Genomic DNA, 14,553 nt, shown 5'->3' with positions numbered 1-14,553 from the left:
TCAAAGTTCTCAGTAATTCTCTCAATTAACACTTTGTCTGTCCAGGGTAGTTAGCGTTTCCAACGCCACGCGTCCTTTAATAAAATTTTAACTTTCCGAATTAAACGTGCAATAAACAGATCCACGGCTTCTGACTTCTGAGGCAGATGCATGGAATTTTGAGTGAGGAAATACCGAATTAATTCTAGTTTAATTTGATTGTGATGGTAGTTTTTCTTTAATAATCTGTAAGTCTAGATATTAGCACGTCACTACCTTGTTTAATATACCACGCAATTTTGTATACCCATTCTTATAAGATACACAATACAAGAATGCATGGTAAATTCAGTGAACTGCTCCTGAATCGAATGTACCTACTACTGCTATTTATATTTATTTATATTAACCGGCAGACAGTGGTGACTGAGTTTGTTGCGGCGCTTCTTCTCAGCACTTGCCAAATGTTGGTCTCGAAGCGCTGGTAGGGTAAAAAGATTATGAGACATGTAGAGGCTCCTTAAGAGCAAAATGACAATTTGTAAGAACTATTTATTAGTCTAAACAAATAAAGAAATTTTGACTTTGACTATAATATTTCCGTACGGTACTTCTGACTAGCAGAGAAACCTTTTTTAATAAATGAGTATTTTTTGCGCATATCGATACCTCTGGGCTCAAAGGTCGTAAAGGACAAAATACCGAAAATGAGTTATTTATACAGTTTTACTCAGAATTTAATTCTCTATCGATCTGTATATTTAGTTTGTCGAAATTCTCAAAAAAAGTGCCTTTACGACCCATCATTTTTGATAAGCTAAACAGAAATCATCGTGAAAATTGGGATGTAAATACCATTTGATTTTTTAGTACAGTTACCATGGTAGTAAAGAACAAGTAAACACAATTGTTTGGGCGTATAATGTACATGAAGTATATCTATTGTCCTATACAACCTAACATTTTCATACCAAAGTCTAAATAAATTGTCCTTTACGCCCTTAGATTATCTAAACAAATATTTTTAAAATCTACAAAGAGAAGATATTAAAATAACTGATAAGGTTAATTTTATAGACGTTTCTTATTGTATTTAAGTTGGTGCGTTTGGAACAAACGAAAGAACTAAAAAAATCATCAAAAATATATAATAAAACTATTTTAGAGTGAATTTATGTGATTGTACAATATTGAATGATGACATCTATCTACATCGGGTAAAGTAATGTTGCTTTTTATTATTTCTCATATTTGAAGAAACTACGTATTTGTTAGGTAAAAGATCATTAAAGATGATTTAAGAAAATGAAAACATGTTATAGCATGCTTTTGTGATTTTTATGATGACTATCCTAACTTAATTAAGTTAGAACAGTCACAAGTCTTCACAAAAATTTAAAAAATTAAAAGGCTAAATTTGTTAAAATATTATGAGAAAGAAAGTCACCTTATATAGTACCTTAAGGTGTCATTATTTTCTATGCACAAATCACACAAATGCTACACTTATCAATTGTTTTTAATGATTTCCTAGTAATTTTGACTAACGCCCTTGGTCAAAACCACTTTTACTGTAGGTACTAACAATTATAATAAATCAGTATAGTTTCTAAAGTTATTTGGATCAGCTAATAAAGTATAACTAGTAGGAAAAATATGTACGCTTAACATAGGAAAATATAGTGTCAGTTGAGACTTAATGTACTAAAAAGCGTGAATGCACTTTTATTCGAAGTTATATTTTTATTGTTAAAATAATTGGCTTTTAAAAACGGTATTATGTAGGAGTAAAGTAAGTGGATGTACTTTACTGGAATGAAAAACTTCCTACTTGTAATCTTACTTACCTAACCTTTCTTTTGTACCAAGTACAATGACATAATTTCAAGCTATTATGAATAACAATGTTTAATCTATTTAGAATTTAGAATAATTATAGTTTGGTTTTCGTTTGTCCTTAATAATTATATCCTATCTGCATTATCATAAGGTCAACTGGTTGACAAACTGCCCTATGGAATTAAGTCCGCCAATTGTAGTTTTTCGAAACAATAATAATGATTAAATAAATAAATAAAATTAAATTGGTTCCGGCTTTTCGTATAAAGTAGACATTATTATGAAGTTTTATTTAAAAACGTCATAATATTTATTTTATAAATTCGCTCTTATATCGGAAATGGTATTTTCTAGTTCGAAGATACCAAAACTTCTGCATGCTTAAATAATAGTTTCATAAATTGTGTGCATCAAATTATGAAGCTACGAAAAATCATATTATTTCATTTAAATTACCATAATTGATTAAAAATATGTGAAGAAATGGTATATCACATATCAAATACCATAAAACATTAAATATTTAAGCTGAATTATCAATTTACCCTTGCTTAATACCTTACCTGGGTGTTCCGTTACGACCTATGAAAACCTATAAAACTATGTAAATTGTCATTTATTACCTTGGTTTTGTAGTTTTGTAAAATAAAAATAGACTTACGTCCTGAGTAACTTGCCTAGGACGAATATTTGAGGGGTGTAAAGGTCTTTTTATTGTAATTTTGAGGGCGTAAAGGAAATCTATCTCAGTAAATACAGCCCTAGTCCAGTTTTTCAATACCTCCTCGGAAAATGCTGTGAATTCTAAGCACTTTCTTCCTAGGTCATATTTTAATAGCTCAAAAAACAAAAAAGTTACTGTCGAATAAAAAAATAAAAAATCGTTTTTTGCTTCTCCTGAAAAGTCGTACTTTGTCCTTTACGACCTTTGAGCCCAGAGGTATCGATATAGGTAAACTGTACTGCTAATAAATACCTACTTTCTTACTCCAAAAGTTGCCGTATGTAATGTTACTAGAATTAAGTTACCTAACTACCTACTGTTTCTAGAAGTTTCTGTTTTGTTTTGTGATAACTGATGACTTTGTTCATTAATTTTACTGTAAACAATTTCTCTATCTAAAAATGTGTGACTCCATATTTCAGAATCCAGCATCGCCACGAGTGTACGTATTTAGTGAAATAGAAATGTCTTACAGTTAACTCTTTGATTTCCACTTAACGAGACAAAGTGAAAGCAACTATCAAGTGTCATTCACTGCTAACTACGTACTTGGACTAGATAGACTTTACCTTTGATGGGCTAGGCCCGAGGCTGGTAAGAATTTGCCGTTTAATTAAGCTGTCATTGAACCTGTGCTTTGTAAAAGCAAGTGATTTATTACCTTCAAAGGGTTTAAGAGGCCACGTAATAGGTACAAATGGGTTAAACATACTGCAAATGATCACGTCAAATTCACGTTTATCAAGCAAAGGAGATTTGTGTGTAAGTATGTAGTAGGAGCATTTTGGAATCTTTAATTCCAGGAGAAGACTCAGTGTAAAGGTATCTTCAATAGTACGTATCTTAATCATTATAGGTCACATTTAAATAATGTTGTAATAAATATGGTTCACTGACTACAACTTTAAGCCGTAAATAATAAAGACCAAAAATAAATTACGTTTGTAAGGCGAAACGAAGTCGAATAATCGCGCTACAACCGCGCGAGCTCTAGGACATCGTGGTATTCCGCGGCACTTCGTACTCGCTCGGCTCTCCACGCCGCCCGCGCCCCGCGGTCGGCCAGTCGCAGGCTATCACGCGCCGACTACGCGTCGTTTTCCGTGTCCCACACCTCTTCTTCTGTGCTGATGATTGTTATAAGTTAGAACTTTAGATTAATAAAGAGAATACAACCATCACAGTGGCTGTCCAACTCGTGGCTTCGAATTCACCTTGAGATTTTCGAGAAGTTTCGTCGCGAGTGCCGCGATAGACTTACCTATAACCTATGTTTCAATACGTGAAAACAACATAAGTTACGTGACGAACTGTTACCATGCCGATGGAACTACGGAACGCTAAAGTATTACCGACTGAAGATATTATGAGCGACGACACGAGCGAGCCTGAATACTACGACCAGGCGGAGCCGCGCGCCATGAGCGCCCCCGCCCCCGTCCCCGCCGGAGCGCCTGGTGGCGCCGGCGGCGGCGCTTCTACGAGTGCGACCACGGAGACCGTGTTAGCCGGTTTCATGGAGTCCTTCGTCAGAATGCAAGCGGAAACCAACAGAACCATAGTGGAAACCCTGAGGGCTTTCAGCGACTGCTCCAGGAACCCACCGACATCGACGCCAACGCCCGACATCCGTCCGCCCAGCGCCTACTCGTCCGCGGTCACCGGCAACTTCGCCAAGTGCACTGCACGTTTTGACGGGAGGTCGCGCGACGCGGAGGTACTGGAGGCGTTCATCGACGCGGTGCAGGTGTACAAGGAGTGCGCGGGCGTCAGCGACGAGCACGCGCTGCGCGGCCTGCCCATACTGCTGGAGGGCGACGCGGCCGTGTGGTGGCGCGGCGCGCGCGCCAGCGTGCACACCTGGCCGGACGCCGTGGCGCGCCTTCGCGCCATGTACGGGATGCAGCAGCCGCCATACAAAGTACTACGTGAGATCGTCAACACGGAGCAGAAAGACTCTGAACGTGCAGAAGTGTTTGTGTGTAAAGTGCGATCTTTGTTTGCTAAATTACCATACGCAGTGCCGATGTGTATGCAATTAGATCTAATTTACGGCCTTTTACATCGACGTGTGAGAAAGCGATTACCTAGAGATGATGTTAACGATATTGATATTGTGATAGAAAAGGTAAGAGACAATCAGGAATCCCTTGCCTCGCCACCCTACAGGTTGTCGCCGTCCAAGAAAGAAGCTTTGGAGAAGGAGCTGCAAAAGCTGCTCAGCGCCGACGTCATCGAGGAATGCGAGTCACCGTGGGCCTCCAACGTCGTCCTGGTGAAGAAGAAGGATGGGAGCTACAGGCTTTGCGTTGACTATCGCAAGCTAAACGCGGTCACGGAGCCTGACCGATACCCACTTCCCAGGATCGAAGACGTGCTCCACGCGGCGAAGACCTCCAAGTACATGACTACCTTAGATTTAAGATCCGGATATTTCCAGGTGAGCGTTGACCCTGATCATAGGGACCTTACCTCATTCACGACACCGCTGGGCACCTTCAGGTTCAAGCGCATGCCCATGGGTCTCCGAAATTCTGGAGCAACTTTTCAGAGATTGATCGACCGGTTCAAGTCAAACTTACCGGGTATAACCCTGCTCGCGTATCTAGACGATTTACTAATTCTGTCTGAAGGGTCCTTTGATAGACACCTCGCGGACCTGGAAGCCGTGTTCGACCGCCTTGCTATGTTCAACCTGCGGGTGAACCGCGAAAAGAGCCACTTCGCCCGAGATGCCGTGAAGTTTCTCGGCCATGTCATCGTACCAGGTGGCATTCGCATGGACCCAGACAAGACGTCTGCTATAACCAGCATGCCGCCCCCTCAGAACGTAAAGCACCTGAAGTGTTTCCTGCAAACCTCGAGCTGGTTCAGGCGCTTCATACCGGGTTATGCCGAGGTGAGTAGACCGTTGACTTCTCTGCTGAAGAAAGGGAGCACCTGGGAGTGGGGCCCCGAACAGCAGAGCGCTTTCGAGACTATCAAGTCCCTCCTGGTTTCGGCTCCTATTCTCCGTCAGGCTGAGGGCACGAAACCATTTGTCCTTAGGACCGACAGCAGCGGCTACGCGCTTGGGGCGGCTCTGCTCCAGGGGGAGGGGACCGATGAGCGACCCGTCGAGTACGCCAGTCGCCTCCTCACGGCCGCTGAGAAGAATTATAATACGACAGAGAGAGAGGCACTCGCCGTAGTATGGGCGGTGTCGAAGTTTAGAGGGTATATTGACGGCGCCGACGTGACAATTAAGTCCGATCACCAGCCGCTCAGGTGGCTCATGAGTTTGAAATCGCCAAGCGGCCGCCTGGCCAGGTGGGCGCTCAGTCTTCAGGAATATAACCTGAAGATCGAGTACACACCCGGTAAGGCAAACGTGATTGCAGATACACTGTCACGTCCTTCATGCGCGATGGAAGGAAGTGAAGGGACCGAGTGCGATTTGTGCCTCGCCGTGGTTGACCTACCCACACGCAGCCCTAGGGACGTCAGAGACGGCCAATTGAAGGACCCGGATATTTGTAAGATCGTCGAGGCGCTGGAATCCGACGATCCCTTTAGGGGGAGGTCCTGGGCAGACAAAGGGTACGTATTGGTTGACGGCGTACTGTACCGTTATGGTCCCGACAATGAAGATGATGATGACGCCAGTTTGGTGGTACCGGAACAGGAGCGCAAGGACGTGCTAGCCGAGTATCATGACGCTCCCACAGCCGGCCATTTCGGTGTAGAACGAACTTTGCAGCGTCTCGCAGGTAAATATTACTGGCCCGGGATGAGGACTTACGTTGCTCAGTACATCAAAAATTGTGCCGCGTGTCAACGATATAAGGTAGACACGCGAAAACCCGCCGGCCTACTACAAGTTCCAGCTATGTCACGCCGCTTCGAGGTGCTCGCGGTAGACCTGTTTGGGCCATTACCGGAGACGCCTTCCGGCAATAAATGGATCCTCATAGTGGAGGACACCTGTACTAGATGGGTTGAGTTGTTCGCCCTTTCATCCGCCACTAGCGAAGAGTGCGCCAAAACACTGGTGAACGAGGTGTATCTACGTTATGGGACGCCCAGAAGGCTCATCAGTGATAACGGCGTACAGTTTGTGAGCGAAGTGATGCAGCAGACGTGCCACGTCATGGAGATCAAGCAGGCCCTGACGTCATTCTACCATCCGGAGTCCAACCCTGTCGAGCGGAAGAACCGCGATCTTAAACCGCAGCTTGCGATTCTGGTTGGCAAGGAACACGATTTCTGGGATAGTCACCTTCCCGCTATTCGTTTTGCCATGAACTCCGCGTTCACTGCAAGCACGGGGCAGTCCCCCGCTTATCTTAACTTCGGGCGCGAGATGCGCGCGCCCGCCGATGTATTGTCTGACATGCGGGCTATCGTCGAGAACGACAACGTGGTCTTGTCAATTACTCCGTTCCTCAAGAAGCTTTCAGCCGTGCTGCTCGATGCACGGGATGTGCACGAGAAAGCCCAGGAAGTCCAGAAGAAGTACGCCGATGAGGGTCGTCGCCCCGCGCCTGACTACAAGGTAGGGGATCTCGTACTGCTTAAGACCCAGGGTCTTAATGATACGAGCAAAGGGCAGACCCCGAAGTTCATCCCTCGTCGCGACGGGCCGTACCGTATTCAGGAGGTGATCGGTAGTACGACATACGCTTTGGAGCGCATAAGTGACGGCGTCTCGCTAGGGAGGTATCACGTTTCGTTGTTGACTCCGTTCGTTGGCCCCATCCAAGCATTCAGGAGAAACGTAAGAGAGGAAGACCTCGTAAGGCTAACCCGGCTTCGGGGACGCAACGCCTGGGTTAGAGGGGGAGGATGTAAGGCGAAACGAAGTCGAATAATCGCGCTACAACCGCGCGAGCTCTAGGACATCGTGGTATTCCGCGGCACTTCGTACTCGCTCGGCTCTCCACGCCGCCCGCGCCCCGCGGTCGGCCAGTCGCAGGCTATCACGCGCCGACTACGCGTCGTTTTCGCGAATAATTAATATCTTCCGTGTCCCACACCTCTTCTTCTGTGCTGATGATTGTTATAAGTTAGAACTTTAGATTAATAAAGAGAATACAACCATCACACGTTTTATTTAAATCATAATTTGACGGCTTAAACAGCTCTCGTGCTTCATAAATACCTAAGTCGATGATCTTAACTGCTCTTAATTACCTCGCTCGTTGTCTAAAGATCGTCGATAGGGATTAAAAATATCCACATCAGTATTTTAATTAAAATACTCCGGATCGTAGAGGTTAAGCCAAGCGTTTACCTACTTGTTCTGAAATAGAGTATCTTTCAGTATTCAAGTGGAAATTTGAGTTTCAAATTCAATAGGATATTCGTTTAGAAGCCAACCTGGTAGCAACGAATGAAAATTATGAAAGATTATGAAGCAATGCGTTTACAAAAAAGCGACATGTTACGTAACTTCTAACCAGAAGTGGATAATTTTACCAAGGTACCTAATGTCTAGGGCAAATTAGCAAAAATTGAGGTAGTAGGTAGCTGGAAGTGAGAAATATTGCTATTACTTAGTAAATTACAAATCGAAACTTTTTTTTTAATCAACTTTCTCTGCTAATTTTATCTTGGGATTCAAATATTGAGATTCAACTAAACACAGTCACCAATTTTGAACTTCTTTCATAAGATGAGTTAGTCGGTCGACCATAATAAAGTTAAGTCGTTCAGTACCTAGTCATTCGACTGCCAAACATATGGCTTAGAAAAATCATGAAAGAGATTCGAAAGGTATGCCTGATGACTTGCAGAAGTTGCGCTGGCAGCACGTGTGGCCAGCCCTACAGCTGGAGGTGCGCACAGCCGAGGTCCTGGCCGCTGTGCTGATGCCCATCATCTGGCTCACCAACGAGGCCTCGCCCGATGAGTTCTCCACCTACGTGCTCCCGACTCTGAAGTAAGACTGCTAAACTTGACTTTCATTAGGGACCAAGAATTTTCAAATTCAGAAACAGAACATTAGAACCTTTCGCAGAGTCGAATTCTGGATTATAAATCTGCTGTGATACTTTTGAAAAGTCAAGTTTTGTTACTGGTATTGACTTCCGCTGGGCGCCTTTTTAAGTCACATACTTATTTATTATTGTTCATACTCTTAAGTTCTTAACTCTTGCTTGTTTGGTGTAACATCTAAAATTTATTATATTGTCTTCAAATATTGTAACGTAGCATCCTGAACCCAAAAGAGGGTTCGTGGTGCAATCTAGCGTATCCGAAATGGCCTCCTATATGTCAATTATCGCTCAGCAAAATTTTCAGGAGCTTGATGAACTCACCGAAGAGCGTGCAAGCCACGGTGACCATGCTTGAGAACTTGCACGTTGTGACGAAAAAGTGCCAGCCCGATGAGGTCACTTATGACGTCATGCCGTTGCTCTTCACCGCGCTTGATAATAACACCAACCAGATTCAGGTAAAGGTCACTTTCATGGGTTTTAAACAAAATCAGACAGGAACATTAAAGGTGATAGTAGATGCAATTAAGGTGGTGAGGTAGGAAAAGAACCTACCTCACGGTCAATAAAACTAGTGCCGAAGGTTCCAACGAGGGGAAAAGACACTACAAGGACGGTTGATATATTGCTGCTAATGATTTACTATATTATACATGATTGATTAACTGTACACAGCTAAACCTTATTACTAGATTGTCTAAAGGATCCACGCAGTGCAAACATTGCTATGCTATTAAGTTAATCAAAAACGAAAACATTTTTTGTAACAAATAATAAATTAATCTTTTAGCGCGTTTGAAAATTTTTTCGAATCGCTGACCTACTTCACACTTCGTGTAAAAACATTTCACTGTTTAAATGAACGATTTTTATTTCACAATGGTCATGGCATTAGCCCAAAGCAAAACGTTAAAAGCACTGTAGAATATTTAATCTAATTGGACTGTTCCAGGATTTTTGTAGTACTTTTTGTTAAAGAATTTAAACGTTAAAAACCGTACCTAGTCATTTTCAGATTCAATTAATTTCAAATTAACATGCTAATTCAATTTGTACTTTTTAAAATTATCGTATCACTTTTAAAAATTACATAGATATTTTCTTGGGACCATTGGCTTCTGGACGATTTTAGTGCATTTGTTGCAAAAAAATGGAAAAATGGGAAAAAGTAAAAGTAGGTAGTTACTATTTTTTCATTTTACATTACAGACTGCATCCCTGATAGCTATGCAGAATATTTCTGATTACATCGATGACAAGTCTTTGCACGGGATTGTGTTGGCAAAGGTGAAGATTCTGCTCGAGAAAAACCAGAGCGATGTCAAGATCATCAGCCTCATTCTGGGCTTCTACGAGAAGATCCTGTGCCGTCTCGAGAGGAACCACATCCTGGAGCAAGTGATTCCGACTCTCCTGAGCATGCGTCTCAGTGATCCTGATATAATCACTCGCGTTGTTAGTAAGTATCGACTCCAAATAAAATATTTTGACACTGTTCATAATATTCGCTTTGATTCATGTTAAGACGTCTTTGCGAAGTCAGAGCAACAGCGACCGTCGAGCATTTATCGCTGTGCGAACTTCAAAAGTTTCAATGCGAATTTCGACAATTGCTAAGCGAAATTAAACTTAAACTTGTTGAAAATATCAACTGTGCCATTCATTCCAGAACTTTACAAGTCGATGCTTATGGAGAGGAAATTCGGTTTGACAACCAATGTTATGGCCACCAAGATGATTCCAGCGCTGGCCCCTCAGACCATCAACCCGGCACTGAGCATTGATCAGTTCACTAACTTGATGGAGGTAGTTACTTGCGGAGTCTTTTAGTAAATCATTGAAGTTTTTCTTATAGTAATTCATATCGGAATTAAGATCATGTACTTTTTTGTTTAATATTCGAGATTTCTGCAGAGTTGCATGAGCTATGATCACGCATATCCATGACCATGGTGTTGTATGCGACTCTGCTAATCAAAATACATACAAAATACAAATTCCGATGTAATCATTTCGATTGTTATTGATGCGTTGAAGTTTATCTGGAGATATTCGTTCTTACTGAACTGGTTTGCGATCACAGATCTTGTACGATATGCTGGACAATATCGACCATAACCAGCGCTACAAACTGAAGCTGGACAGCTTGACGCTGCCGAGCCCGGAGCGCCACCGCCCGCTGCGCCACCAGATGAGCACCGACAACATGACGGTGCCGCCCTTCAACATCCCCAACCTGCGCGTGGAGCAGCGTAAGACCTCCAGCGCCGAGGACATGGCTCGCAAGAACTCTGTCACTGCTACCACCGCGCCCTCTACCAGCGTGGGCGGGGGATTCAAGAGTAAGTATCTGAAACAATACAGCAGTCACAGATACGCCTCTAATAAGCAAGAAGACACTGTAAACTTTGTGATCTGTGATCTGTCAAAACTATGCTTCTTTATAGACTTTTAATGGAATAGGAATCACTAAACAGGAATAAATATACCTAAATGAGGCAGGTAGGTTATTGTTCTTTCAATAACTGGGGTCAGCATTCCTTCTAAGACATAATATCTATCTTATTTACGCTATTCAATACTCATCGCTTCAATATATCCGACTACAGGCACTGGAATCGGCCAATGGTTCTTCGGCTCTTCCAACTCTAACAGCAATGATAACAACTTCTTGCGCGTGGCGAGCGCGTTCCCCAACCGCCGCCTGTCGGACAACACTCTGATGACGCCCAAGATCCGCATCGCGCCCTCCTGCGCCTCGTCCCCCGGCGGGACCCCGGGAGGTAACTCCGGCCTGCCCACGCGCCGCCACTCCAGCATCGGGCCCCAGGAGCGCCGTGGATCCGCGGTGAATCTCTCGCCGCCGACTGTAAGTTACATCTCTCCTCTTTGCACCACACACTTTTGTATTTGACACAAACACACTTACATTGTTACAAGTTTAAATAAACTGAACTTGAGCCGAACAGACTGGTGAAAGTGGACAGTGGTGCCAGTGCTCTTGTGAACAATGGTGTGCGATGGAGTCTTGTGAAGTTACACAGTGTAGTGACAGTGCTTGTTTTGACAGGGCTACCAGTACAGGGGACGCGGCGGCTCAGGCTCGAGCCTGTCCGTGCCGTCGGCTTCGCACAGCGTCGTAAGTGATGTGCATCCAGTTCGACAGCCTGGCTGCGTGACCTCCCCGAACCCTCTATTGAATGTCGACTTGGAACGGCTTCACATTGATGTGGTCTATATTCTTCTGCGGTTGCGTCTTGTTCCCACACCGACTGGGGGAGATAGTGTCTCATTGTTCACACCATTACCACACACTCACATCTGCACGAACCTGGTTGGAGTTGTATCACAGCGAACTGTCTCTATCCAATCATTAGACCTTACCATTGCATCGTACTGAACGCTATTACTTCCACTCCTGCGAGACGACTGATACCGGCAACCTTCAAGGAAAATGAAGTGGTGCATGTTCTATTACTGTCTTGTGAAGTACCGCGATGCATGAGCGCCTTATCGCGACGACTGTGTGCAAGGGACCGGGAGAGTAGTGCCTCCCGCTCCCTCCCGTAGGCTGTTCGATGTGTCCAACTGCAAGTGTGCACCAGCGGTGATCCCTCCCGAATCGGTGTTGTTCTACCTAACGTAACCACGAAACACCGTTTGTCTATCAATTGGCTTTACATATTCCAGCTAACACAAGTTTGAAAGTTAAGTATACTTTTCCAAATTGTCCAAATTTTGATTCAACACCACTGATGTGACTTTGATATTTGTGAAACGCTCGCTAGGTGTAGTACTCGTATAAATGTAACAGTTCAAGATGTAAATGTTAAATGTTTAATGTGCGAGATTGAATCGTAAGTAAGAATTTCATCCTTTCCCATCATAAAGGCGGTAAGCCGAACGTTAAACGCTGTCTCATTCACTGTTGCTATTTGTTCTTCTACGCAGCTTGCACGGAGCATGATCGTGAGTATGGTTCCTCTCTTGCGTGCGCTGCGCCCGCGCAGGACCACGCAGACATACCTCTGTTCGCTGTATCAATCATTCAACTGTTTGTATATCGCTGCACTAAGATGTTGCCTATAACCAAACCTAAGAAACCGATTGGTATATTTTCACTGACAAAATTACACATTACAAAAACAAACCTTTTCTCTCATTGACGGCAACATCTCCGTGATAAACCATCAGTAGATTAGCTAAGTATTTCTGAATCACGAGAAGTTTTCAAATGCCCAACACGCTTTAAATGCTGATGATACGTACCTTATAAGGCATGCAGTAGTTAAGCTACTAATGGCTATAGGTACTATTTTAAGTAACTAGCTATAACTTTATTTTTATGAGAGAATTATACAGTAATTGGTTTCCTAACAATACTGGAGGGACGCTACCATTTCGGTATATTAATTTTTTTCTCATTACACCACCAACCGTTTTTTGAATTGGCAGCAACAACATTTTCATATTATTCAAAAATTTGCATATTTTTCGAAGATAACTCAAGAATCTCCATGTGCTGTGGTTTAGCTTGACTAACGTGATTGTTTATGTGCGGCATAGGGCGGTTCGATGCCGAACACTTCGTCGAGCGTGCCGTTCCTGCTGACGTCGTCGATGCAGTCGATCCGCTCGCGGCGCCCGTCGGCCATGAGCAACTCGCAGGGCTCCGGGCTGCTGCAGCAGCTGAGCAGCGGCATGGTAAGACATCTGCCGGTGGGCTCGCATGGCGGGTCGCACCACCACTCCCCGCACTGGAGCGCGCTCCAGGGCGCCACGGCTGCCGGGTACAGCGCGCTCCAGCACACCGTCCGCAAGTGCCCCTCGCTCAATATCACTCTGATGCGCTAAAGGCCCGCGCCCGCCAGCGACGCTCCGTGGACACTCTAACCGTCTCCGATCTTCTCGCTTTTGTAACAGTTCTGCCTGCAATGGCGATCCCCGTCCGACCCTTGTATGTTTAGTAGTTTATCACTATCGATGTTGTATTTAACATTAGATTTATTTGCGACTATTCTTTTAGAGAAAAGATCTGTCATTTTATTCTACGGAGACTTTCTGTTATACTTGTTTATGGAGACTAATTTCGCTTACGGAACATAACCATCATTTCGGAAAGTATGCCAGCTTTATGAAAAAGGGATTGTAGAGCTTTAATGGGTATTGTGGACATATCACTCTCAACTTCGATCATGGAAAATTAATGATGTCCAAATGTTCTTTAAATTTCGAGTAACGGAAGCTAAAAAATAACAATAAAGAATGTTAAGTACCAAATGGTAGTATACAGCGAGAAGTTGTATAGTGGTGCTGTGATAATGGTATTGTTATATGAATAGATACTATGTTAAAAATATTAATAAGAAATTAACCTCTTCTGTTATTATGATCATCTATATTATTATATATTTATATAATTAAAATAAATATACTTTAACTTGACAGCCTTGAGTTTCAATGGCTTTAAAGAAGAAAAGAAGATTAACGAACGTGCCAACTTGTAAAAATATCAAAAAAATTGCGGTCCCATCCATAGGGTTTATGAAGTATACGTAATGAAGTCATGCAGTGAAACACTGATGGAATATACTTTCTGAATGCTGAAACAGGTAGAGAGATGTAAGTGACAGCCTACAGAGAGTACCAAATGTTCTGATTCGTGTTTACAGCCAGGTTATTGTAAAAGTTCAGACTTTTAGCCTCTGATTCATCGTTGGTATACCTACCTACACTCAATTTTCATTAACATTACATTACAAACATTTAGCTTGTATTTAGTTATAAATAAACAGATGTAGCTAATTAGATTTTTGGTTCCTTCAAGATTATTACAATACACGTATTGTTAAGTAACATCTTAAAATATTTGTGAAATAGCTGGTATTGTCTAGCAAGGTAATGTTCGCACTCACCAGTCCAATTCCTCTAACTACCTTTATCCGCGAAAAATTTTCTGACCTATGTTTATGATTGGCATTCTCATTATCCTGAAAAATAATTTGGCATAGGTCTTTCCTAATCTACGATACA

At 42.9% G+C, this 14,553-nt stretch overlaps 1 protein-coding gene across 1 annotated transcript in view; it reads left to right on the top strand.

The window, feature by feature from the left end:
* Positions 1-14,553, top strand: part of LOC135087112 (SCY1-like protein 2) — a 41,881-nt gene that overhangs the window by 25,892 nt on the left and 1,436 nt on the right. Inside the window, exons 5-11 of the mRNA XM_063981950.1 lie at positions 8,317-8,462; positions 8,825-8,978; positions 9,730-9,979; positions 10,190-10,326; positions 10,604-10,862; positions 11,130-11,389; positions 13,087-13,224. Of these exons, the coding sequence (XP_063838020.1) occupies positions 8,317-8,462; positions 8,825-8,978; positions 9,730-9,979; positions 10,190-10,326; positions 10,604-10,862; positions 11,130-11,389; positions 13,087-13,224 (1,344 nt within the window). The remainder of the gene's footprint in view (positions 1-8,316; positions 8,463-8,824; positions 8,979-9,729; positions 9,980-10,189; positions 10,327-10,603; positions 10,863-11,129; positions 11,390-13,086; positions 13,225-14,553) is intronic.

The sequence above is a fragment of the Ostrinia nubilalis genome, chromosome Z (genome assembly GCF_963855985.1).
Source record: "Ostrinia nubilalis chromosome Z, ilOstNubi1.1, whole genome shotgun sequence".
NCBI classification, from domain to species: domain Eukaryota; kingdom Metazoa; phylum Arthropoda; class Insecta; order Lepidoptera; family Crambidae; genus Ostrinia; species Ostrinia nubilalis.
This window is presented reverse-complemented; position numbering and strand designations above follow the sequence as displayed.